Source organism: Vipera berus, assembly GCF_964194415.1.
Source record: "Vipera berus genome assembly, chromosome: 4".
In the NCBI taxonomy this organism is placed as follows: Eukaryota; Metazoa; Chordata; class Lepidosauria; order Squamata; family Viperidae; genus Vipera; species Vipera berus.
The window spans coordinates 68,158,096-68,185,946 of record NC_138206.1 but is presented as its reverse complement, the minus strand read 5'-3'; the positions used below and the strand labels follow the sequence as shown (position 1 = coordinate 68,185,946).

Here is a 27,851-nt window from a genome sequence, read left to right as displayed (position 1 = left end):
AGACCGCATCAGAGACCAGGTGGTGATCGGGTTGAGGGACGAGAGGCTACAGAAGAAGCTGACATCCAAACCCGACATGAGCCTGGCCGAATTGACCCGAGAAATCATGGCATACGAGTATAGCCACAAGAAGAAACCGACCACCACGACCCCTGAGAGCCCAGCGACGGTATACCAAGAGAGCGCAACGCTCAGCGACAGCGACGAGTCAGTGGACTTCACTGACGGGGAAGCCCTCCAGCGAAAAATGGAACGCAGACAACAGAGGAGAAGCGACACATCGGATCACCGCAAAACCAAGAACCCCCCTCCGCCACCGCCACGTTACGAGCAGCGGGCCGCCTGCGCCAGCTGTGGGGGCAATCATGCCCGAGGAAGCTGCCGGTTCAGAAACGCTAAGTGCCACAATTGCGGAAAGACCGGCCACATCAAACCGGTGTGCCGCAGCAGGGGCCGCGACAACATCAATGATCTGGAGACCAATTCCCCAGGTAGGCCAGCTACCCGGGCCAACAGAGGAAAAACGCCAGGGGCCCTAGTAGAAACAATTGACAGGGTACACAGCCTAAGCTCAAAGGTGAGGATCAGGGTAAAAATTCAGGGAGTGCCCTGCCTCATGGAAGTGGATTCAGGGTCAGCAGTCTCCTTAATTTCATTTGGAACGTATCAGGAGATCTGCCGACAAAGCAAGGAAAAAATTCCTCTGAGGCAAACCCAGGTCCACCTAGCAGATTTCCAAAAAACCCCTATTCCTCTGGAAGGGAGGGCTAAGGTTGCCGTGGAGTACAAAAAGTTCAAGGGTCCCTTAGAAGTTCTAGTAACGCCAGGGAACCGCACCAACCTGATAGGGCTGAACTGGTTCGGCCCTTTAGGGATCGCCATAACCGGGGTAAATACAGTCCAATCACCCAGCCTAGAAGCCGTTTGCAACAAGTATGCAGACGTCTTCGATGGCACGTTAGGAAAATACACCGGTCCCCCCATCTCTTTACAATTAAACCCAGCAATCCAACCCATAAAGATAAGAGCTAGGAGAGTACCCTTTGCCCTTAAAGAAAAAATAGAAAATGAACTTGAACGCCTCGTAGGTCTCGGGGTGCTCGAACCTACGGAGGGGGGAAGCTGGGAGACCCCAATAGTCACCCCTATTAAACCTAACGGGGAAATAAGATTATGCGCGGACTATAAGGCGACCCTCAACCTAGCTCTCAGCCCCCACGCTTACCCGGTGCCAGCGGTAAGGGACGTATTTGCTTCCATCCGCTCCGGCGCCATTTTTGCTAAACTTGATCTTACGCAGGCGTATTTGCAACTGCCTGTCACAAATGACACCGCTGAAGCCCAGACAATTGTCACCCACCGCGGTGCCTTTAAAGTAAAAAGGCTCCAATTCGGCATATCGGCAGCCCCGGGTATCTTCCAGGGTATCATGGAGAAAACCCTGAAGGGAATACCCGGGGTCTGCCCCTATTTCGACGATGTTCTCATCGCCGGAGAAAATGAAGCAAACTTAGCTGACAGGCTGTCAGCTGTGCTGAGCCGGCTCAGAGAAGCCGGTCTCAAACTTAAACGGGAAAAGTGCTCCATTGGAGTCACATCCACAGAATTCCTAGGGTACAAAATAGACGACCAAGGCATCCACCCCACCACAGAAAAACTAAGGGCTATTCAAACAGCGCCAAGCCCAAGGAATAAACAAGAACTCCAAGCCTTTTTAGGATTATTAAACTTTTATCATGCCTTCCTTCCCCATAAAGCCACTATCGCAGAGCCTCTGCATAGGCTCCTGGACAAGGGAACTGCCTGGTCCTGGACCAAAATACATGAAAATAGCTTCCAATCATTAAAAAAGATTATTTGTAACAGTTCAACGATCACCCTTTTCAGAGAAGACACACCAATATGCATCGCTTGCGATGCCTCTCCTTATGGAATCGGGGCAGTGTTAAGTCATTTATACAAGGACGGCACACAAAGACCCATAGCCTTTTATTCACGCACTCTGTCAAAAGCAGAAAGGAATTACGCACAAATAGACAGAGAAGCCCTAGCAATAGTCGCAGGGGTCAAAAAATTTCATGACTACCTCTATGGGAGACCCTTTACCATATTTACAGATCACAAACCCCTACTGGGAATATTCACGTGGAATAAAACAACACCACAGATTCTCTCACCGAGAATCCTACGGTGGTCCACATTCTTAGCTGCCTATTCCTATCAGTTAATACATAAACCGGGGAAGGAATTAGGACACGCAGACTGCCTCAGCAGACTGCCAATTCAAAGCAAGGACTCAGACCCAGCCCCAGCTGGACTGATTCTAGCCATCTCTCAACTTCCAGACTGTCCCCTGTCTGCAAAGATTATAGCTAACAATTCAGCTAAGGACAAAATACTTAGCAGAATTCTCAGATGGGCCACAACAGGGTGGCCAGCACAAAATCCACACTCCCAATTCCAGCCATATTTTAGCAGGAAAAATGAAATATCTACTCATAGGGGATGCCTGCTATGGGGAAATCGAGTCATAATACCTGATAAGAACATAAATCAAACGTTACACATTTTACACGAAGGACATCCAGGCATTGTCAAGATGAAAGCTATGGCCAGAAGTTATGTCTGGTGGCCTGGCATAGATAAAGAGATAGAAAGATATGTGGGAGGGTGCTACGCCTGTCAAGCAACACGGAACGAGCCACCCCAAGCACCAATTCACAAATGGGAAACTACAAGAAACCCATGGTCACGCATACATTTAGATTTCGCAGGACCTATCCAGGGACAGAGTTTCCTAATTGTAGTGGACAGCTTTTCTAAATGGTTAGAAGTCACTCCCCTTAGAAAAACAACGTCAGGAGCCACTATACAAGCCCTAAGGAAAATATTCGCCACACACGGCCTTCCAGACACCATAGTTTCAGACAACGGACCTCAATTCACCTCTCGTGAATTTCAGATGTTCGCTATGAAGAATTGTATTAGGCTGGTCACGTCTGCGCCGTTCCACCCATCGACGAACGGGATGGCTGAAATTATGGTGCGTTCCACAAAAGAAGCTTTGAAAAAATTCGTCAAGGGGAACTGGCAGCAGCGACTCAGCCAGTTCCTCATGTCACAACACGCAACTCCATGCACAACAACGGGCAAATCCCCGGCGGAACTAAGATGGGGGAGGAGGCTGATAACGTGGCTCGACAGATTACATCCTGACACATACCCGGAAGAAAATGAGCACCCCCACCCAAACCGCACACTCAAACCAGGGCAAATGATATGGGCACGGTCATACACGGATAAAAACAAATGGGTCCAAGGGACAATACTAAAACAAACAGGACCCATTTCCTACCTAATATCCACACAAACTCACGGCAATCTACGCCGCCATATCGACCAACTCAGACCCAGACAACCACCACATAACCCAGAACCCCTACCAGAAGAACACGAGCTGCAACCCCCCCCAGAAATACTACCAATACCAAACCAAGAGGAAGAGGAGCAAAGAAACGTACTACCAGAACCAGACATCCCCCCACTTCCACGTCGTTCCAACAGGAACCGAAGAGCCCCCGCCTACCTAAAGGACTACCAGTGGGCAGGTTCCAACAACCAAGGGGGAGGGAACGCTCCAGGGGAGGGGTAAGGGGTGTATTATATCTGTAAACAGCAGGAATGTATATAAGTTAACAAGTTATTCCAGCTATTCAATGAGGGGAAACAATCTGACAGGAGAACACGCGGGAACTTTGACAGCTGTCAAAGTTCCCCGCACGGCGCAGGCGCAACCACTGACAGCTCGCGGCTGTCAAAATACCGGACCATGCGGAAGCCTGAACTGTCAAGAGCAGACGACGCGGATTGGTCCGGATAGACGCGGCGCCAAAATGAACGTTCCTGATTGGCCCTCACTGACAGCTGCCGGCTATAAAAGCCGGGCGAGTTATTCTGTTTTTGCCTTGCTCTAAATAAACCTTTAGTTAAGTAGCCTGTCGTCCCGAGTGGTCCTTCGGCTACTTCACCTAAGGTCCTGATATACTCTGGAAAAGATTATGATGGAGTCTGCCATTTTTGTTTCGTAGCATGCAAGCTTGGTATTTTACTTTTGTAGTTAGATGTCATTTGGACATATTGTTGTATACCTTGGGGTGGGGGGAATTCCCACTTCACAGGATGGCTGTTGTGAGGAACATAGGAAACATAAGCATTAAGTATCTTCACTATCTTGATGCTGGAGAAGACTCCTGCGAGTCCCTTGGACTGCAAGGCGATCAAACCGGTCAGTCCTAGAGGAGATCAACCCTGACAGCTCTTTAGAAGGCCAGATCCTGAAGCTAAAACTCAAATACTTTGGCCACCTAATGAGAAGGAAGGACTCACTGGAGAAGAGCCTAATGCTGGGAAAGATTGAGGGCAAGAGAAGAAGGGGACGACAGAGAATGAGGTGGCTGGATGGGGTCACTGAAGCGGTAGGCGTGAGCTTAAATGGACTCCAGAAGATGGTAGAGGACAGGAAGGCCTGGAGGAATGTCCATAGGGTCGTGATGGGTCAGACACAACTTCACAGCTAATAACAAAATCTTCACTATCTACAGCTCTCGCTCTCCCCTCCCCCTCCCTTGCTCCCTCCCTCCCTGTCTTCCTGTCTCTGTCTCTCAAAGCAGAATAGAAATCTAATAATAAAAGTAAATTGATCATCCTGACACATCTATATAAAAAGAGGTCCAATTTTACTACACGTAACTGTCATGTTGACAGTAGTATTAAATCAGAACCTGATTTAATTATAGTTTCTGGATAATGATAATACAAAAAAATGTGCAGGCTGGCGTAATAGACTTGTTATCTCTCAGTACTATCAGTATTGCTTCAGTTCAGTTAAATCTTTTTAACATAGAAGGGGATTCCTTACCTTTCCCTGTTTAATGTCCTCAATTGTATCTGTTTTGTTTTAGTATTTGATTCATGAACTTTAGCAAAAGGAACATATAAAACCACTTTATATTTAAACTTCATGGTATGATGAATAATAGTTAAGATAATTTAGCATCTGTAAAAAATAAATTTAGAGGAGCTTTCAATATCTTAAAACATTTTTAAAGTTTAACTTATTGAAGACTAAATAAAAAATTAGCAAGAAGCTTTGCTGTCTTGATCTTATCCAGATGTGTTATAGTTTTTATAAATGTGTCAGTCATGTCGGTAATTCAATAAACATGTTATTTCAGGTGGTTGAACAGAATTAATATGCTTGCTGCTGGATATGCAGAAAGGGAAAGGATCAAACAAGAACAAGGTAAAAAGTTACTTGCTTAACTACTTCAGTTTACCCCTAGTGAAAATGAACTATTGTTTTTCCCCCCTATGCATTCTAGAAAATGCATTGCGGTATTTCTTAAGTAAGAATATTCCTTCTGAAGAAAGAAGGCTGAGGAAGAGTATTGCCTTCTGGCCACTCATATCCAGAAAGTATCAGGGAGAGAAGTACCTGACACCTCCAGACTTGGAAGTAGAAGGCAAGGAGAAAATCTGGAAGGCAGTAGTGTGGGAAATTAAGCTGGCAAGGCAGAAACAAATACTTCTTACGCTAGAAAAACCCATTATGGCCAGATAACTTCCAAGGCAGCAAGAATGTTGACTTGGAAAGGTATCGAGAAAAACAACAACTGGAACTAAAATCCTGGAGAACAAACAGTCTGTGCACTGAAGTAAATAAATATTTTTATTTAGCTTCATTCTTATCTCTAATGAAGACACAAATTTAAACAAATAGTATCCAAAAGCATTCTGGATAGTAAGCCATTTTCTGTATTATGTGACTAGAAAGATACATAACCATCCATTTTTTATTGTGAACCTCTCTAGATAATGAGTTACTTTTTATTTATTCCTCTTGTATTTTAAAAACCTGGTGAAGTTTTCAAAACACATCACTCTTCTTTACAGCTAACAGTAAAAAAAGGTAAAGGTAAAGGTTCCCCCGCACATGTGTGCTAGTCGTTTCCGACTCTAGGGGCCGGTGCTCATCTCCGTTTCAAAGCCAAAGAGCCAGCGCTTGTCCGAGGACGTCTCCGTGGTCATGTGGCCAGCATGACTAGACGCCAAAGGCGCACGGAACGCTGTTACCTTCCCACCGTAGTGGTCCCTATTTTTCTACTTGCATTTTTATGTGCTTTCGAACTGCTAGGTTGGCAGAAGCTGGGACGAGTAACAGGCGCTCACTCTGTTACGCGGCACTCGGGATTCGACCCGCCAAACTGCCGACCTTCTGATCGACAAGCTCAGCGTCCTAAAATTCCTCTATTTTAAGCAGCAACTGATAATATCTGAAGTTCTAAAATAGAGATATATCTGCAATCTTAAATTTCAGCAGAATTGCTGAAATCACTTGTTTAAATGATTTCTTAATGGGAAAATCATGCCACATTTATGTTACAAATCTGTATTCTTTATTAATTTTTTTGTAGGCATTTTTATAGCTCGATGCTACTTAAACACCTGTCAGCATTTGCTTCACAGTAAATCAAGTTTCTGGCTTTCTAATTTGTTTAGATTATTGGAGTGAAAGTGATAAGGAAGAAGCAGACACACCTTCAACACCTAAACAAGACAGTCCACCTCCACCATATGACACATATCCACGACCTCCTTCAGTAAGTGATTATGTATAATTAGTTGTCATTATTCAGAGCTGTCTGCATAAATCTTGTTTAGAAATGCTTTCAAATTTAGGTACCACCTATGTACAGCACATATGAGTATTCGTGATGGATGATATCCAAATTAACTTTTGTAGATGCTTGCTTTGAGGGAATCCTGCTTGTACATTTTTTTTCTATTAAAATATAGGCAAACAGCCTAAATCAGTGCAGAAACAAGGGCAACAGAAGTAAAGTATTACCTGAAGCGGATAAACCTTCCAGTTGCCATTTAAATAGCAGAGCAGCATTTGCTAAAATCTTAGAATATCCAAAAAAGAACTAGTTTTAATTGCAAATTGCCAAAATTAACTAAAATACAAGCAAGATCGCTTTGGCAAGTATGTAATATTTTTCAGGAATGTATATATATGTGTATCTTCAAATGAAAATATATTAATTCCTTAACCTTTTACTTGGAAAAAAATAACTTGGAAGAAGGATGTTCTTAAGCTTACAAGATGTTGTATTCTGTATTTTAAACAACTCTGAAAGCCATTTCCAGCCGCATCCAAGTTTTTGAAGATAAGAGATGCTTACTGTATATGTGATCATATGGTCCTTCCAGGAAGTTTTGTTAAAGAACCCTATAAAAACCTTGGCACCATAATAAATCATGTTTTTAATGTATTTGTGTTATTATTATTTAGAAAGTTATTATTTATGTTATTATTTTTAGAAAGTTCAAGAAGTTAATAAATTTAGAAGCTGCTACTAACTAAAAAAGTGATATTCTAACTATTATTAATATTTACAGAAATAATGTTCATCTGGTTCTGATTCAAAAGTGGTATATAATTTACTGGATAATTAAGCACGATAATTAAACATAGATGTGCTGTATGTGCTCAGTTCTTGCCTTCAGTATTTCAATTTTACCTCTTTGGTTTTCTTTTTAATTTCATTCATACCAGTAGCACAGAAGTGACTGAGTTTTTTAGCGAAGTTGTTCTGAGTAGTCAAATCAAAATAATTTTCAGCAATCTTCACATAAATAAAAGAAATTAAAAGGCAAATTATAAAAAATGTTAGAAAGTGCAAAGAAATCAGATGAAAATAGGTTTTCAACTGCTACAAAACTGGGCTCATGTAAGAGAATTTCAAAGGTACTTATGAATCCTGAGGTCCTTTTCCTGGCTCTGCCTCCTGACCTGTAGCAGCTAAGGATCTCATAAGCTCTGATGGGGATTTCAAATCTGAAATCAATGATTATAGGCTATCCTTCTGATACATTATTAATTCTAATTAATATATCATCTATATTAATATATCATTTGGAGCCAAAAGCTAATTTTTTTTATTAATAAATAAATAAATAACTTGATCAAATTCTGTTGGATTGTATACATTTTATCCTACACCTTAAAGTTTGAAGCACATTATTTGAAAGATAGATAAAATTAAATAAAATATACAAAATAATCAATAATACAGATGCAGATATACATAGGGCAAAAAGCAATTTAAAATTAATTAATTAAATGTATATGTCACCCATCTCACCAATAAGATGACTCTGGACAGCTTACCAAAACAGTAAAAAGATAAATACTGTATAAAAACGATTAAAATTTGAAAAACTATATAAAAAACTAGAATCAAGGAGAGAAATGGCAGAGGAATGAGATCATCTTATCCCACTTCCAGTGGTGAGCATCTCCTCAGGGCCCAATGCTTATGACTTCTAGTCTCTTGCAATATGTATTTTTACGTGACATATCTTCTTAAGAAATATGACATATCTTCTCAAGAAATAGCAAGGATGCTTTTGCTTTAAATTCTGTGATTTACAATTAAGAGAGCGGTCTGAAGAACATTTTCTGAATTATCTTTATAAAGCAGTTCATTTTTAATGTATGTTCCTAATGTGCATGCTTTAAAAAAATGAATATATAACTAAGTGAGCTGGAATGTATAAGTAGTTACTTAAATGTATATTGTATACTTATTTTACCATTGTCTTCAAGCCAGAATGTAAATTTCTGTTGCAGATGAGTTGTGCAAGTCCTTTTGTGGAACCAAAGCATAGTCGACTGTCATCTACTGAAACTTCCCAGTCTCAGTCTTCACATGAAGAGTTCCGTCAAGAGCCAGTGGGGAATACTACTGATTCTCCCATCCGCAAAACAGCAAGCCAGCGACGGTCTTGGCAGGATTTAATAGAAACACCACTGACAAGCTCAGGGTTACACTACCTTCAGACTCTGCCCCTTGAGGATTCGGTATTTTCTGACTCAGCTGTTATCTCTCCAGAACACAGGCGGCAATCAACTCTTCCTACACAGAAATGTCATCAGCAGGATCACTATGGCCCTTTTCCTTTAGAAAGTGAACGAATACAAGTTTTAAATGGGAATGGGGGAAAGCCCCGTAGTTACACTCTGCCACGGGATGGTGGGTTCAACCATTGCTGCCATACACTTTCTGTCAGTACTTCAAGCCATCAAGAAGTGCCACAAAAAGAGCAAGAAGAAGAGGAACAAGGAGGAAAAATTGCAGAAGAAAATCAAGTAAATGAAAGTAAGCATGAATCATATTGCCATCATTAAAAAAAATTTCATAGAAATAATTGAATACTAAGAAAAATTGGATTAAATTTATGGTTTCAAATTTACTTTGTTTTGCACATGGTGGAAATAGTTTCTTTAGATATACTGTAGTTATGCACAGTACTTCATAGACTATGCACAATACTGTAGTTATTCACAATACTTCATAGACTATATTTCAAAACTTTATTTACTGCATAGTAATTAATTTATTTACTGCATAGTAATTAATGAAGGCATTGTCATACTTTCTGCGAGACTTTTAAAATTGTTCTTGTTTGGCCACATCCTTGCTTGCTGATGTATGTATGATTTGAGTATGGTAATTTATTTTTTTATGAATGGATCTGCAGAATTTTGGAAAGCAAATATTTCATGGAGTATGAGCCCCTTCCATTTGGTAAGGTTTCATTTCATAAAGCAGTGAAGAAACGTTTAGGATGACCCATGTAATCTCTTTTTGAAAAGTATGCTCATAGTATTTATAGCATAGTAGTTAACGAACAGCTTGTAGATTGTATGTTGTTTTCTTAGAATAGTTTATTGGTTGCATTTGTACAATCAGACAAAGGAAATAATTAATTCTAATTGGACGCTAATTTAAAAAATAAATGTCCAGTGAAAGAAACATATATAAAGTATAAACATATTAATTGCTGAGTGCAGAAGCTGAAGCCTTATTACTATGGTTACCAGTGTTATTTCCACATTACTGACTCTTACTTGCTCGGTATACACACAATATGCATATGCATAGCAGTTGGGCTGCTAAATTTTTATTGTTCTGCCTGACTGTCTTTAATAGTAACCTTACATTCAAAAGCAAATGGAAATTTTTGAGAAACATAGTTATAATTTCCAAGCTTACAACTATTGCATTTTCACATATATGAATGAAGGTTTGAAATCTTCATATACAGTATTTTCTGTGGCTAACAACATTGTACTCACTATACATCAAAGAAGGAAAATGGTTGCTATAAAAAGGGATGTATAAAATAATAATAGCATCTCCTGATGTAGAATAGTCATAGTTTTTTTCTAGCTCCCTGATGAATTTAGTAGAATATTTTAATGTTGTGAATTGTTGGCTAATACCTTACTACAGGTAAGTAGTACAGGTAGTTCTCAACTTATGGCCACAATTGAGCCCAAAAATTTGATTGGTCAGCACGACAACTGTTAAGTCAACTTTGCCCCTTTTTATGACCTTTCTTGACACAATTGTTAAATGAATCACTGCAGTTATTAAATTAGTAGCATAATTGTTGTGAATCTGGCTTCCCCATTGACTTTGCTTGTCAGAAGAACATAAAATATGATCACATGACCCCAGGACACTACAACCATAATAAATACATGCCAGTTGCCAAGCGTCCAAATTGTGATCATGTGACCACTATTGATGCAAGAGTCATGAGTGTGAAAAAAAGTTATGTCACTTTTTTCAGTACTGTTTTAACTTTGAATGGTCACTAAATGAATGGTTGTAAGTCAAGGACTACCTGTATGTAAATCATCCCATTGATTTGTTTTCAAGAAATTCTGGATAGGATAGACTTCAGTGATAATAAATCAGTTTAGTATACTAAAGATACATAAATGATACAATGTTTTGGATGTCCCAGGCTATAAAATGGTATCAAGTAATACGTATTAGAATAGAATAGAAATGTGCCTGATTTGTTGAGAATGTGTGAATGATAAATGAATTTCAACTGAATACACTATAACTAATACAAAATAAATATGTTGAAATATTTGGTTGAATGGAGAAAATGTATGAGATACAAAACAAATTACAAAGCAAATGTAGAAAAAGTTAGTGGATTGAGAGGAAAGTGAGAAATGTGGTTGAATTAAGTTGATCATATCTTCAGGAGAAAAGACAAATGTAGGGAACAAAAGGCAATGTCTAATGTATATGGACATGATAGAAACAAGAATGATTGTATAATTAAATAGGTATGGAGACATATAGTGAAAGGTGTTAGTTTAAAATAGATTTGATTAGATTTTATTTTCTCTTATGTCTTTAATTTCTTTGGTTTACTCCTTATATTTCTGTGCTTTGCATCATGTTGCTTACCATGAGATGGATTAGGATAATAGATATGTACCTAAATACACATATACCTAATAAGTTATAGTACATCAGACTTGTCAAACTCGCAATGTCACGTGACGTTGTGCAACGCATCGGAGCCTTTTCTCCATTGGGGTGGTCACGGTTTTGGGATGACGCGTCCGGCCTGCAGGCCGGCAGTTTGACACTCCTGTAGTACATGGTTGAAAGTGCACAACATATGGTACAAAATTTACTCTTCCACAATACAATAATTTAGAATTAACCTGTATCTACAGTATATATGTAAACACCAAAAAGCATATTTTCTTCATATTTTTAGGAGTGTCTGTATATAATATGAAAATGAATTAGAAGTGTGGAGATTTCACTTTTGATTAGTACAGTCATACTTCAACCGTCAACTGCTTCAAAATGTATCAAATTCAATATTTGATGTGTTTTGAAGGAAAAATCTTGTCCCATCACTCATCTTTCTCCCAGTAGTTGAACTTGCTGATGTTGGCTGCCTCCTGACTCACTATTTCTTCCGGCCAAAATAGTGAGTCCCACGGACTACCAGGACCAGTTACTAGTTTTCTTGGCAAGATTTCAGAAGTGGCTTGCCTGCTTTTTCAAATTCTTTCTGTAGGTGATCTTTATCCAAGTAATATCCCTCTCACACTGATTATCATTTTTAATAGGTACTATCAAGTTTGAAGCATGTTTTTGCTGATCTGACAATTATTGCTTCTCAGCTTGCCAGCAAACTTGGGGGGAGGGAAAGGGATTGGAATGCAGACTTCAAAAGATCAAGAAAGCAGACTGTGAGAACCAAAGACAGCTCACCAGGTGCATGTCCAGGCCAGAGACACTTTCCCATAACAATATTTTTCCACCTAATTGGGCAGTGTGACCTGATCAAGAAAGGGGAGGGAGAATTCTACTCTTTTACTATTATTGTGAGTCCTCGCCTGCCAGCAGATCTGGCAACCAAGTCAGATGAATCGGATGAGAGGTACAGGTTGCCTGGGGTCACATCGGGCTCTGTGGAAGGCTCTGAGGAGCACAAAGACTCAGAGCTAGATGTGATACTAGGCCCATCTACTCACATTCAAGCAGAGAGACAGCTGGTTTGGGGGCCTGAACTGAGCGAAGACGAGGACAGCTGGGGCCTATTCCAGATGCACGAATGTGCAGGGAGGAAAGGCATGCAGGAAGCAGGGCAGTGGGGCAGCTCTCCAGGACAAGTAAAAGACTCTAAGAAGCCACGCCCTGGCTGGTTATAAAGAGGAGAGGCATGGGAGGGGCTGGTTGCAGTTTATGCTACGCTTTTGTGCTTCTGTCGTTGGATTTCTTGCCTCAGGATTCTTGGATATTTAACCACATTTGTCGGATTTCTGTGTGCTTGAGTGACTTAAACCTTGAGCATTCCAGCTGAGAACTCAGAGATTGAACTTGTTCGTTTCAACAGCTAAAGCAGGGCTTTTCAACCGGTGGTACGCGTACCACTAGTGGTAGGTGAGCACCTGGCTGTTGGTACACATAGGACGGGTTGAACAGCACTGTAAAAAAAAAAGTAAAAAGCATTTTTTTACTAACCTGCTTTCAGCTGCATTCCGTTTCTCCATTCACTTCTCAGCCGCATGTTTGTGGGACAAAAAAAGTTCCATGAGACTTTCTAACTTCTCGTGAGATCTTGTGAAAAATTAGAAAGTCGCATGGAACTATTTTTTTCTTTTTTACTCATAGTCCCACAAACACGTGGCGAAGGCAGAGAAGTGGAGAAACGGAATGCAGTTGAAAGCAGGTTAGTAAAAAAAAATGCTTGGGGGTGGTGAGGGCATCTGGAGGGGGGGGCTGGCAGAACCTCACCCCAGCCGGTGAGGAGAACGGGGGAAAGGCGGTGAGCCTGGAACCAGGCCCGACCGCTCTGGAAGGCTCCCGGCATTCCGCTGGCCTCCTGGCGGTGGCTCCAGCTGGTGAAGAAAGCAGGAGGGGGGCGGCGAGCCTGGAACCGGCCCCAACCGCTCTGGAGGGCTCCTGACGTTCCGCTAGCCCTCCGGCAGTGGCTCCAGCTGGCGAAGAGAGCAGGAGAGGGGCGGTGAGCCTGGAACCGGCCCTGACTGCTCCAGAGGGCTCCCAGCATTTCGGTGGCCTCCCAGCGGCAGGTCCAGTCAGTGAGGAGACCAGGAGGGAGGGAGCGGGCTGGCACTGGGTTCCCCCCCTCCGTTGTGTGTCAAGCCCATGGGGCTTGACATCGCCCTCGGCCAGTGCCAGACTCGCCTGTGCTAAGCCGCACTGTGGCTGAGAGGTGGTGGGAGATCGAGGAGGAAGAGGAGCAAGCCTTGGTGGGGAGCAGTGGCAGCAGCAGCGCAGCATCCCCGAGTTTCTCCAGGCTCTGGACAGATGTCATGGGGATCTTGGTGAGCGGCTGCCCTACGGAGACGGGAAAGGTGACCTGGCTGGTGCGCCAGGGGCTTTGGCATCCTCTTTTGAAAGGGGACTCTTGGGGACAAAATGGGCCAGCCCAAAGAGTCACCTTGCTGGCGGGTGTGTGTGTGTGTGTGTTGAATCGGGCACACTGGCAGGGGGGGGAAACGCTTGTCCAGAAGCAGCACCTCTTCCTTTGCATGCCAATGATGCTTCTTGGCCATCCCAATCCCGCTTAGCTCGAGCAACCTGCCCCCTTTCTTGTTCTGCAACAGAAGGGGACAGTTTTGGGTGGGTTAAATGTATGGGCTGAAAGCGGGTCTGCTGAGCCCCGAAGAAATACTATCACCTGGAAAGCAGCATGGCAGGTCACACGGGCAGCCCTCAGCCTCTCTCCTCCCCTCTGCACCTCCAAATCGATCCCCGGGCCAGCATGCCTGGCTGATGAATTTTGGGTGTTGAAGTCCAGAAGTCATAAAAGGGCCAGGTTTGAAGACCCCCTGCTGTATATCAATTTCGCCGCATGTCGAGAGGCATTACCTCACAAGAGCCTCAACTCTGATCATTGATTGGTTCGCTGTCCCTTCAGTTAACTCCCTTGTCAAGCGGCTTGTAATTGGGTGATGCCGTTAAACTCTCGTGCTGAGCTGGAGGGTGTGCTGCCGTGGCTCTTGCTCTCCGATAGGCTGCGGGGGCCACCGTGGAGGGGAGGGTTATTTTGCGATGGGCGGGTGAGAGAGAGAGGAGGGGAGCTTATGGCGGGAGAGACAAAAACGCTTTCGAGTGGCCTCATGGCTGCCACCTCCCATTACGGGTTGTGGTGCTTTCGATCCTGGAGACCAGCTCTGGTAAGCGGGCAGGTGAGCACAAGACAGTTCAGGGCATCCCCAGCTTCCCCTTTTCCTCTTGAGCCTCTTTCTGCTAACAGAGGCTCAGGATGCCTAAGTGGCCTTATTGTTAGGAAGTGATGATGAGCTCATGTTGATTTCTTAACCGGAAATCCCCTATCAATATATTTCTTATCATTAGAAGCATGTCTTCTTGTGACAGTTTAGGCTATACCGAGTATTAATTTTCCTCAATTTATGTCTAAAGTGTTTTGAGGGGCGTGGTTGCTTGGATTATGATAGAAGTGTTAAAGTTAAGTGGGCATCAGGTTTCTTGGTAAAAATGGATTTGGAAGTAAGTAAGTAAGTAAGTGACAATGAGGATGAGGGAGGGAAGGAGGAAGGGACAAAGGGAGGGAAGGAGGGAAGGAAGGAAAAGGAAGGAAGGGACAATGGGAGAGGGAGGGAGAGATAGAGAGGGAGAGGAAGAGAAAGAGAAATAGAGGGAGAGAGAGGGAGAGGGAAATAGAGGGAGAGAGAAATAGAGAGGGAGAGAAGGAGAGAAAGAAAGGGAGGGAGAAAGAAATGGAGAGAGAGGAAGAGGAAGAGGGAGGGAGAGAGAGAGAAATTGAGAGAGAGAAAGAGAGAGGGAGAGAGAAATAGAGGGAGAGAAAGAGATTACATTAGCAACATGGTTGTTAAGTGAATCTGGTTTCCCCACTAACTTTGCTTGTCAGAAGGTTGCAAAAGGCAATCACATGGAACAATGTGACCATCATAAATATGAATCAGTTGCCAAGCATCCGAATGTAAATCACATGACCCTGGGGATGCTGCAACGGTCATAAGTGTGAAAAATGTTCGTAAGTCACTTTTTTCAGCGCAGTTGTAACTTTAAACGGTCACTAAAGGAACTGTTGTCAGTTGAGGACTACCTGTACTTCGATAGGTACAGTAAGATGGGAAGCTGAATTGAGCATACAAAATGCCACTGCTCTCGCTATTTCTAATGGTCTTTATTCTCTGAATTCCCTTCTTATCAGACCTCTGAGTAGTTTGTTTATCCTGTTGTAAGTTACAGTCTACTGAAAGACATGTTCATCCAGAAAACTGGTTCCGTACAGATATATAAGGGTTTTGCGATTCTGTTTTGTAAATTGAAATAAATAGTAAAAAAATAATAAGGTTGCAAAAGGCAATCACATGACCCTGGAACAATGTGACCATCATAAATATGAATCAGTTGCCAAGCATCCGAATGTAAATCACATGACCCTGGGGATGCTGCAACGGTCATAAGTGTGAAAAATGGTCATAAGTCACTTTTTCAATGCCGTTGTAACTTCAAACAGTCACTAAGTGAACTGTTGTAAGTCGAGGACTACCTGTACTTTATCATTTTTTCCCTTTTTTGGGGGGGTCAAGTTTTTGACACCTTGCTGGGTGACTGGTGGTACTCGGATATTGCCTTATCCTAAAAGTGGTACAATGGGTGAAACGGTTGATAAGCCCTGAACTAAAGGACTTGTTGGAGTTTTATTCCATAAAAGCTGTCAAAATAAGAGGGGTTTATCTTACCAAGTCCTGCCTTGTTCAGTGCAAAGGGTTTTTTCCTTGCAAGTAAGCAGTTGAGCAGTATTCGCGGAGGCTGGGACAGAAGAGCTATATGGGATTGGGTGGGGGTTTGCCAGAGCTGGTTTTGCCTGCATGCTGAAATGATGTATTGAATGAAGTTTTACATTAAGAGTTTGGAAACCATGGATGGTGTTTATTTGGTTGGGTTTGTCAGTCGGAATGTTGACATTAAATCAGCTCTCTTTTAAGAAAAACTTTCTCAAGGAGTCCTGAGCTCCTACAGCCTGTCCGGTCCTTCCAGAAGAGCTGTGAACACGGGAGAAGATGGCCAGAGTGAGACTGGTGAAAGAGAGCCCAGGTATGGGCCAATTGGACTTAGGTGCCCAAGCACTGGAGACCCGTCCAAAAGAGCAAGCAACAATGTGAGACAGGCCACAACGGTGGGAAGCCACAGCGAGATGGGAAAGGAGCTATGGAGAGTTATGATACCAAAGGAGGCTGAAGCCGAGTTCCCGCTGATCTCCCCTGGAGGGAGAGTCTGTCCAGGTTCTAAAGTGGAAGGGAAAGAGACCAGCGGAATGGGAGGAACAAGTGCAGTGCAGCCCATCAGTTGAACAGGGGAGGGGAGCCAGCGCAGGGGGTAGAACTGCTTCCTGGAATGGGATCCAGCCACTCCTCAGTGACCGCTTCAGGAGCACTGCCTCAACCCCAACAGAGAATGGGACTCATGGCGGCCATAGGAGGAGCCAGCCGCCAGAGAACTGCTATCCCTCAACCCAGTCCGGCCCCAGTCTAAGGAGCCACTGGTCTCCTGTGGACAGAAGCCTAGCACCAGGACTGCCAGACAGCCACCTCCCCAGCCGCTGGTGCCCAGCCCTGGCATTTTCCCTATGGAGCAGCTACTGGGATAATGGGGTGCACCGGACCCCTGGGACCCCCACCAATCAGAGTTACATTCAACAAGAATCCGGAGAAATGTGCATTTTTCATAAATCAGGTGTGGGCACACCTGGATCGGTATGTGCTAATGTACACCGATGATATGGCCTGCATGAACACCATTGTGGCCAACCTCAAAGAAGCAGAAGCAGAATGGATGATGGTACTCCATGACAAGGGAGTCCCCAAGTTAGGAGACCTTGATGCATTCTTGGGGGAGCTTAGAGACCACTTTGGAGACAACACACAGATCCGGCGAGCAGAATCCAAGATCCATGCCATCAGACAGGGAAGTAGACCATAACAGAATACATTAGAGAATTCCGGAGACTGGCAGGGAAGCTGAGAAACTGGCTGGAGTGGCTCTTGATCCATTACTTCAAGGACAGCCTTAACCGAGAAATGTACCATATATGTTTGCCTCAAGGACTGCCGGATTGAATCCAAGACTGGTATCAGCTGGTGACAAACACAGAGCTGGACCTGATAGAATACAGAAGGCACAGAGGAACCGAAAACTGCCCAAAGAAGAGCCAAGGGAACTGTTGGGGCGGAAACCTCCTGCCATGTCAGCTGCTGGTCCTACTGAAGTTTGAAGGTGCACATCTGGCCCCTGCTTTTGATGTGGCCAGGAGGGCCATTGGGCAGCAGATTTCCTGGCACTCCACAAAACCCAAAAAAGCCACCCAAGAAGGGGAAAGAGAAAGCTTGAGTGGTGTGTCAGGTCATTGAGGTTCCCCCCCCACCGAACAGCAAAGGGGAGAGAACTCCACCTAGGAAGGGTTTGCAGCTAAACCTCTACAAGCGCAAAAGTGAGGGGGAAGATGACCCTATAGTACGTGGGACCATCAGCCCCTAGTTGGAGATTGTAGTGCCTAGCTTGGGAGTGAGGGGAATGGTGAAGGCCCTAATAGACTCCGAGTGAACCAGATGCTTGGTCGGCTTGCAGACAGTATGCAACCTGGGGTTGTCAGTGCAGAAGCTGCGCCAACCTCTAAAATTCGAACAAATTGATGGCTCCATGGTGTGTGTGTATGGGGGGGGGCATCAGCCTCCTATCTAACCAAGCTGGTGCTCCTGAAGTTAGGTGACCACAAAGAAACCATTGGATTCTTTGTGGCACCAAAGATGGCTGAAACCATGATACTGGGCCTAGCCTGATTACCAAAGAAGCACTCTACCATGCATTGGGGGAAGGACAAGAGTTGTTTAGTATTGGTGAAGATGGGGAAAGCCCCCCCAAAGCTAAATGTCAGGGGAAGAAGTCTGAGAGCAGAAAGGGGGTGTCAGAACAAACATCAGAAGCTCCAGCTATCTCCAAAGAATACTGGGATTTAACAGAGGTGTTCAGTGAAAAAGAAAGTGATACCTTTCTTCCCCCCACCTCACATTGTTCCACAGACTTTGCGATTGAAATCTTGCCCGGGGCGAAACTCCCCAAGCCAAAAATGTACTCAATGACTCCAAAAGAGATGAAGTTGCTAAGAGACTACATTGACAAAAACATAGCTAGGAGGTTCATCCAAGCCGCAAAATCCATGTGGCAATCCCAGTGCTGTTTAAAGAGAAGAAAGATGGCTCACTGAAGCTGTGCGTTAATTTCCATGGGATAAATGCTGTGTGTGTGTGGAAAACATGTATCCCCTCCCTCTCATGAAGGACATGCTGAGTCATCTAGTTAAGGGGAAGGTGTTTACTAAGTTGGACCTGTGGGAGCTATATTACTGGGTGAGGATCAAGGAAGCGACAAATGGAAAACACCCTTTAACTGTCCGCTGGGTTGCTACAGTTTAAAGTGATGCCTTTTGGGCTACAAGGAGCCTCTGCTGTGTTTATGCAACTGATTAATGAAATAATAATAACAATAACAACAATAATAATATAAAGTTGGAAGGGACCTTGGAGGTTACCTAGTCCAACCCCCTGCTCAGGCAGGAAACCCTAAACCATTTCAGACAAATGGCTGTCTAGTTTCTTCTTAAAAACTTCCAGTGTTGGAGCATTCACAGCTTCTGGAAGCAGGTTATTCCACTGATTAATTGTTCTAACTGTCAGGAAATTTCTCCTTAGTTCTAGGTTGCTTCTCTCTTTGGTTAGTTTCCATCATCCTTCTCTTCATTAAACTAGACATACCCAATTCCAGCAACAGTTCCTTATATGTTTTAGCCTCCAGTCCCCTAATAATCTTTGTTGCTCTTCTCTTTCTAGAGTCTCAACATCTTTTTTACATCATGGTGACCAAAACTGGATTCAGTATTCCAAGTGTGGCCTTACCAAGGCATTGTAAAGTGGTATTAACACTTCACATGATCTTGATTCTATCCCTCTGTTAATGCAGCCTAGCACTGTGTTGGCTTTTTTAGCAGCTGTAGCACACTGCTGGCTCATATTTAAGTGATTGTCCACTAGGACTCTGAGATCCCTCTCACAGTTACTACTGTTGAGCCAGGTACCACCTATACTATACCTGTGCATTTGGTTTTTCTTGCCTAAATGTAGAACCTTACTTTTTTCACCATTCATTTTGTTAAGATAGCACCCAGTGTTCAAGTCTGTCAAGATCCTTCTTTATCTTAAGCCTATCTTCTGGAATGTTGGCTATTCCTGCCAGCTTGGTGTCATGTGCAAATTTGATGAGTTGCCCACCTCATCCAAATCTTTGATGAAGATGTTGAAGACCACTGGGCCCAGAACAGAGCCCTCGGGCACCCCACTACACAGTTCCCTCCATGTAGATGCAGTTCCATTGAGGACCACATGCTGAGTACGTCCGGTCAGCCAGCTACGAATCCATCTGGTGGTGATGCTGCCTAACCCACATTTTTCTATCTTATCAAGTAGTAGGTTGTGATCTAATTTGTCAAATGCCTTACTGAAGTCCAAGTAAATTATATCCACAGCATTCCTCTCATCCACTAATTTTGTCACTTGATCAAAGAATGTAATAAGATTTGTCTGGCATATCTGTTTTTGACAAACCCATGTTGGCTTTTGGCAATGACTTTGCTTACCTCTAGGTGTCCGCTGATTTGTTGCTTGATTATCTTTTCCAGAATCTTCCCAAGTATTGAGGTCAGGCTGATAGGTCTGTCATTTCCTGGATCCATTTTTCCCCTTTTTTGAAGATGGGAACTACATCAGCAATTTTCCAGTCTGGTAGTTCCCCAGTGCTTCAGGATCTTTGAAAGATATAGTTCAGTGGTTTCGAGATCACATCTGCCAGTTCCTTCAGAACCTTGGGGTATAATTGACATTAAACCAATGGCTGAAGCAGAATAAAGTTTCTTTGAAGCTTGACAGGCTGCCCCCCTAGAAACTGGAAGGAACCTAAAAAACAATAAGCACACATTATTTCTCTTGCAAGGGTCCTGGTTTCTGGGGGTACTTATGGAATTTCTCTACTGATCGATCCGCATTGACATTATGGGCTTTTGTCCACCTAGCCTCTGAGATCGGATAACCCTTCCACTGGATTAAGTACTGTAACTGCCCCTTGTGGATCCTAGAGTCTAGGATCCACTTTACTTCATAGTGTGTCTCCTCCGACACCATTATTGGACCAGGGGTTTCTCTCTCAACTGACTTCATCCTAGAACTCTGAAATGGCATTAGTAGGCTGCAGTGAAACACTGGATGTACTTTACCCAATATTCTGGGCAGCTTTAACTCTACTGTAACCAGATTGATGTACTTCAGACCTAACTTTTTGCAAGGTTGTCTCAACTTTTAATACTTTGTAGACAGATACATTTTATCTCCTACAAGGACTGTCCCTTGGGGAGCTTGCTTCTTATCTGCCTTTTTCTTCTGGCTGTTGCTTTGGTTAAGGTTTTCTTTACATTGCTCCAGACACTCTGGAACGAATTTACCCAATCAGTTAAAATACCTGAGGAGGGTGGCTCCTGAGGGCATTCTGGCATAGATGCAAATTCTAACCCCGTGGTTACTTTGAAAGGGGTGAAACCTGTGCTACTGTGTACTACATTATTATATGCCACCTCAGCAAATGGCAGGAGGCCTGCCTAGTTAGACTGCTGGTAATTTATATAACAACACAGGTACTGTTCCACCATTGCACTGGCTCATTCTGCAGCCCCATTCGTACTCAGATGAAACGCTGAACTAAGCTCCTGGGAGGACCCAATCATTCTTATAAACTCCCGCCAGAACCTAGCAGTGAACTGGATTCCTTGGTCTGAAATGATGTGCTTGGGCACCCCATGCAGTTGGTAAATGTGCTGCAGAAACATTTTTGCTAGCTTTTGGGTGGAGGGGAGTCCAGGGCATGCAATGAAATGGCCTTGCTTGGAGAACAGGTCCACGATAGTCCAAACCATGGTGTTCCCCCCACTCTCGGGTAGTTCCACACTGAAGTCCATGGCTATCTCCTCCCAGGATCTGGTCGCATAGGCAACTTGCTGCAGCAACCCTGGGATCTTCCCTGGCATCCTCTTACCTCTTACTGCACACACAGCACAGCTTTTCATGTAGCTCTCAATGTCTTTTTCATCTTTGGCCACCAGAAGTGATGGTTGGCTAGATTTAAAGACTTTAGGAATCTAAAGTGGCCATCTTGCTTGGCATCTTGGCTACATTGTAAAACCTGTAGTTGCAACTACTTCTTGAAATATATTTTTTGGGGGAATTTCCTGGCTGACCCACTGTCCCGCATGCCCCAATACAAAAGTACTTAAGAAGAAGTGAACCCTATTAGCCCCACAAAGCAGCTGGCAGCGCAGGTAATCACCAAACAGCAAGCTAAAAGAAACCCCTACCCTCTTAGTGACACTTTTGCACAGCAGATGAAAAAGGAACTGCAAACTCTGCATGGTTTGGTGCCCACAAGGGGAGCTAATGTGGAGGGGATAACTAGCCTGGAAGGGGAGCAAATTGTATGTCCTGATAGTCTATAACTATAGACTATAAACAAGCCAGCCAACTCAGATTCTTAAAACCTTACACTTAACTAAACGGCAGTTCTGATGGCCAGGGAAGAAGGACATAGACAGCTATGTGAGAAGTTGTGCCGTGTGTATGGCACACGGTATGGCAGAGACCAGGAAAGAGTTTGGGATTGCTGCAGCAGGTAGCTGACCTGACCCGGCCGTGCGAAGAAATAGCCATGGACTTCATAGTCAAGCTTTCAGAAAGTGGAGGAACAACATGATATGGATAGTGGTGGACCTATTCTAAAATCAGGCCCATTTCATAGCATGCTCCAGCCTCCCATCAGCCCAGAAACTAGCTAAGATGTTCCTGCAACATATTTACCAGCTGCACGGAATGCCTAAATACATAACCTCGGACTGAGGGGTCCAATTTACTGCCAAATTTTGGCCTGAATTTATAAAGCTGATAGGGTCCTCCCAAGGTCTTAGTTCAGCTTTTCATCTGAGTATGAATGGGGCCACAGAATGAGCCAATGCATTGGTAGAACAATACCTGTGTTGTTATGTCAACTACCAACAATCTAACTGGACAGAACTCCTGCCATTCGCTGAAGTGCCATACAACAATGCAGTGCACAGTAGCATGGGGCTTAACCCCTTTAAAATAGCTACCGAGGTAGAGTTCATGCTGATAGCAGAATGCCTGAGCGAAATCCCCTCATCAGTAACACTGACTGAATGGGTGGATTCCCGCAAAAGCACCTGGGACAATGTGCAAAAAGTGCCAGCCAAAGCAACAGAGAGTCAAAAGAAACAGGCAGATAAGAAGCGAGCTGCCCAAGGAACTTTTCATGTAGAAGATAAACTGTATCTACCTACCAAATATCTAAAGTTGAGGATTTCCTGCAAGAAACTAGGTCATAAATAGATAGGGCTTTTCCCAATTATGAAAATTATTAATTCTGTTATGGTAGAATTGAAATTGCCCAGAATATTGGGTAAAGTGCAGTTTGCTAAAGCTGGCTAAGGAATATAGACTAAGACCAGTTGAAAAGGAAGTCCCCAGTCCAATAATAGTGGAAGGTGAAAGAGACTACGAGATCAAGCAAATCTTGGACTCTAGGATCCATAAGGGGAAACTACAGTATTTAGTACAGTGGAGAGGTTGCCCAATAGCATAAACAACATGGTTCAAACCCCACAACATCAGAGCAGAATGTTTAATAAGTAGATTTCATGCAAAGTATCCTCAGAAACCAGAGGCTTCTTAAGTAGGAAGCAGAGGTAGAGGAACAGTCTTAATATGTGTTTACAATTTTTCAGGTTTCTTCAAGGTTTTAGGAGGGTCCACCTGTCAAGTTCAAAGCACATTTTTGCTGGTCTGACAATTATTGCTTCTTAGCTTGCCAACAAACTTGTGGGGGAGGGAAAGGGATTGGAACACAGACTTCAAAAGATCAAGAAAGCAGACCATGAGAACCATGGTGTACAAATGCATAGAATATATACAGTATAACTTCTCAAGTAGTGATGAAAGTTTTTAATGAATATATTTGAAATAGAGTTTGAAACTTTTCTAGATTGAAATATGCTTTGTGGCTGTTCTCCATACCTTTATAATTTCAGGGATGTCATTGTACTGTATTGGTGTAAGAAATTCTCACATGGTCATGAAAAATAAGAAAAATTGAAGGCAGATAGAGACAAGCAGGCTGGCTCAAAAGAGGAGGCCAAATAACCCCTTAGAACAGGAATGAAGGATTGAACGTTATTTCCAGCATTCATTCTTGATGTACAGAAGTTGTTGATATTCTTGCATTATGGTTTCTTACTTCCCTCAGTAAATTTAATCTAGTTCTTGGTTTATGTGAAATGGCCTAAGTGGTCATTCCTGCCTGTGTCATGAATCTTAACAGCCAATTTCAGCAATTTCTTATTACAGTTGTTAACAGGGAAACCTTGCTTTGAGTGACTAGATCCACATGATAGCAACTGACACCCCTCTTCTTGCTGCACTGTTCATTGCTGAACAAATGGCAGCACAACGTGTATGCTATGTTTGAGAAATGTGATTTTTCTGTTTTGGATTACTTGGGATACTTGGGATTTTTTTTCCAGAACATCCAAATGGATTGTGTTAAACTGGATTCCACCTTGTTCTGCCCTGCCCCTGAGAAATATTAAGATGCTTTACAACTCCTTAGGGTTTTGTAACATTCATTGCCACTTCATACATTATTTTTCATCTTTTGGAAGAATTTCAATTAGTTTATTAAAAGTGTCCTATTTACATGGAATTCAAATGTGGCAACAGGTCTTTTTATTACTAAAATAGATGGGTGTGTGTGTGGGGGAGGAGATTGGCCTTCCAAGTTTTTCTACCTTTCTGATTACATTCTGATTTTGCTTTGATAACAATAAAGATATACTTAGGTTTCTACCACCCATTGTAATCCTCCTTGGATATCCTCTGTGCCCCTTATATTCCTCTGTTCCATGTTACAGTTGGAAATAATAAGAAATTTCAAATAGAATATATCTTGGATTTCCAATGTAGAAAATCCAGAATGAATTTACTGATTCATTGCATCTGGAGACATAAAGCTGAAGAATGCTTCCTTCATCAATTCATTTTACCATTCCATAAACTCATGAACCTAACTCATTCCAGTCAATGTCAATCAGAGAAGCTCTTGGGCAGTAAGAGAAAATAGGAAAAAGAGCGTACATCAATGGTTTCTAAAATAGAAAAAGAAAAACATAATGAAATAGAGAGTGATGGCAAGGATGGAAATCCTAGTAACAAAGTAGGAGATACAAGAATACATACCCAAGACCAGTAAAGGACTCAAATGCCTATATTCTAACGCTCAAAGTTTGGGGAACAAGCAGGGTGAACTTGAAGTATTAATACAAGAAGGTGGATACGATATAGTTGCCATTACTGAAACCTGGTGGGATGAAACTTATGACTGATGGAAGGATATAAACTATTCAAAAGAAACAGACCCAACAAAAGAGGAGGTGGAGTTGCACTATAACATAAAAGATCACTACATCTCTACAGAAATACACAAAACCAAGGATGAAAATCTCCTAAAATCCATATGGGTCAATATAAATGGAAAAAAGAATGACATTGCTAGGATTATACTATAGGCCACCCAACCAAGCAGAAGAAATAGATGGATTCTTTGCTAATCAATTAACAAGTGTATGTAGGAAACATAGCACAGTAGTAATGGGAGACTTTAACTACCCTGATATCAACTGGGAGACAAACTCTGCAGCAAGTTGGAGATCGAACAGATTCCTAACCAACTTAGCTGACAACTTTGTCACCCAAAAGGTAGAGGAGGGAACTAAAGGAAAAGCTATACTAGACCTAATTCTTACTAATAGAAAAAAAGTGATAAAGGGAGTTGAAATTGCAGGAACCTTGGGCGAGAATGATCATGTTATACTGGAATTCAGTATAAAGCAAACACAAGGATTATAGAATATAATCCAACCAGTGTCCTAAACTTTAAATAACTGATTTTAACAAACTCAGAGTAAGCAAAATTTCATGGATAAAAATCCTAAAGGGGAAAACAACTCAAGAAGTGTGGGAAACACTGAAAAATATAATCATAAAAGCCCTGTCCGACACAATACCACTGAAAAAGAAAAACAAGAAATCCAAGAAGAAATCAGCATAGTTGCACAAAGATCTCTGATAAACTCAATGACAAAAAGGATAAGTACAAAAAATGGAAAGAGGGACACATAACTAAGGCAGAGTATCAGCAGATAGCCCAAATCTGCAAAGATGAAGTCAGTAAAGCAAAGGCTCAGAATGAACAAAGACTTGCAACAAAAGTCAGATAATTAAAAAAAGTTTCTTTCAACATATAAATAACAAAAAAAAGTCAAGGAAACAGTCGGTCCACTAAAGAGAGAAGATGGCAAGGAAGTAATAGGCAGTAGAGAAAAAGCAGAGCTGCTTAATTCATTCTTTGCATCAGTCTTCACACAAAAAGAAACTGTAGGCCAACCTACCAAAAACATATCTGTAAAAGACGAACTAGAAATAAAAATTGAAATAAGCAAGAAAATGGTAAGAGAACACCTGTCTGACCTTGATGAATATAAATCTCCGGGACCTGACGGATTACATCCCAGAGTTCTGAAGGAACTAACAGATGTTATCTCAGAACCATTGTATCATATATTTAAAAAATCTTGGAGCCCTGGAGGATTGGAAAAGACCTGATGTGGTTCCCACCTTTAAAAAAAGGGGGAAACCCTCAAGGAAACTACAGACCAATCAGCCTGACATCAGTACCTAGGAAGATCCTGGAAAAAATAATCAAAAAACAGATCTGTGAACATCTAGAAACAAATAAAATTCTCACTAGTAGCCAGCATGTGTTTGTTAAAAACAGATCATGCCAAACCAATCTTATTTCATTTGTTGACAAAGTGACTAAATTAGTAGACCAGCGAAATACTGTGAACATAGTACAGGTAATCCCCGAATTATAAGTGTTCACTTAACACTTGTTTCAAGTTATGCGATCAGCACCCCCTAGTGTTTACAAGCAAGTCCCAAAATTATGAATATTCCAGCACCATGGTGATCATTTGCCCTTATGAATGACTGTAGAGGCTCTACAACATTCACTCTATTTCCCCCCCCCCCACTTCCCACAACTGCTTCCTCCTTCCTGCCTACCATGCTGGACTCACTTTGCAAAATCTGTCTCCTCTCTGCTGCAGTTTCTTTCCCTTTGAGGGAGAGGATAGTTGGCTTGGAAATCCTTTTCACGCTGACAATGGAAGCTCCTGCGTGCCGTAATATCATGCAAATTCAAATACAGATTCTCTGCAAAAGAGACCATGGCCTCCGGAAGCTTCCATTCTGGGGGGGGGAAGTGTTTGCTTCGTTTGCATGCCTATGGGGCAAAGTGTGGAATTGGAGTTGGCTGGGCACAGGAACCAATGCCGTCCATGCGTGCGCTGCTCGCTTGTGTGTGCCAGCCTTAGTTTGAGGGTAGGAAGCAAGCTTCAACTGAACAGGGAGGCATTGCTGGGCGAGTCCCCTTACACCTGTGTCCAAGTTGCTGGTGGTGTGGCAACAGCCACCTGAGTGACCATGATCTCCCCTCCCAGCCAGCCACCCACCCCACCTGATGTATTCCTCGAGTGACCAGCCAGTGGCACAAATTCTGACTGCTCTTCTCTTTGTTGTCCTCCCCATTCAAGCAGTGGCAGCAGCCTGAGTTTCTCCACTCCATCCAAAAAGAAGAAAGCAAAGGCACAGCAGGATTGTTGTCAAGAAGATGTGGTGCACTGCTCGCTCGTGTGCCCTGGCCTTATTGAGAGCAATCCCACTCTGTGCCTCCACTTCTTTCCTCTCGGAGGGAGTGGAGAAACTCAAGCTGCTGCAACTCAAACACTTTTTATCTGAAGGGAGACCTGAGATAGATTGGAAAGTCCGTGTGATTGCCAATGGGGTGCTTCAGAAACTGAGCATTCCTTTCCTTTTCTGAAGCCCCCCCCATTGGCACTCACACGGACCTTCCAATCTCTCTCAAGTCTCCCTTTGGATAAAAAATACTTGCGTGCCTCTGGGGCTATTCAAAACGTAGGAATTCGCTGAGTTTTGAAGCTCCATGTGATTCACAGTGTTTTGAGATATCTTAGTGGGTCAGGGATACTTTGGGGGCCTGTTCCATCACTAGGCTCCCCATGGACTTCCCCACCCTGAGATATCTCATGTGCACTTAACAAGCTGCGTGCATCTTAATGAGCAGGGAGTGATCTCATTTGAGGTACGAGATTCCCAGAAATTCTCATTTTACAAATGGAATAGGCAGGCTCCATTA

At 42.9% G+C, this 27,851-nt stretch overlaps 1 protein-coding gene across 4 annotated transcripts in view; it reads left to right on the top strand.

Moving 5' to 3' along the window:
- Nucleotides 1-27,851, top strand: part of CNKSR2 (connector enhancer of kinase suppressor of Ras 2) — a gene marked incomplete at both ends in the record, with an annotated part of 208,891 nt that overhangs the window by 142,241 nt on the left and 38,799 nt on the right. For all 4 annotated transcript variants that reach the window (XM_081326802.1, XM_081326801.1, XM_081326800.1 and 1 more), the window contains 3 exons: nt 5,235-5,302; nt 6,559-6,659; nt 8,696-9,224. In XM_081326802.1, the coding sequence (XP_081182928.1) occupies nt 5,235-5,302; nt 6,559-6,659; nt 8,696-9,224 (698 nt within the window). The remainder of the gene's footprint in view (nt 1-5,234; nt 5,303-6,558; nt 6,660-8,695; nt 9,225-27,851) is intronic.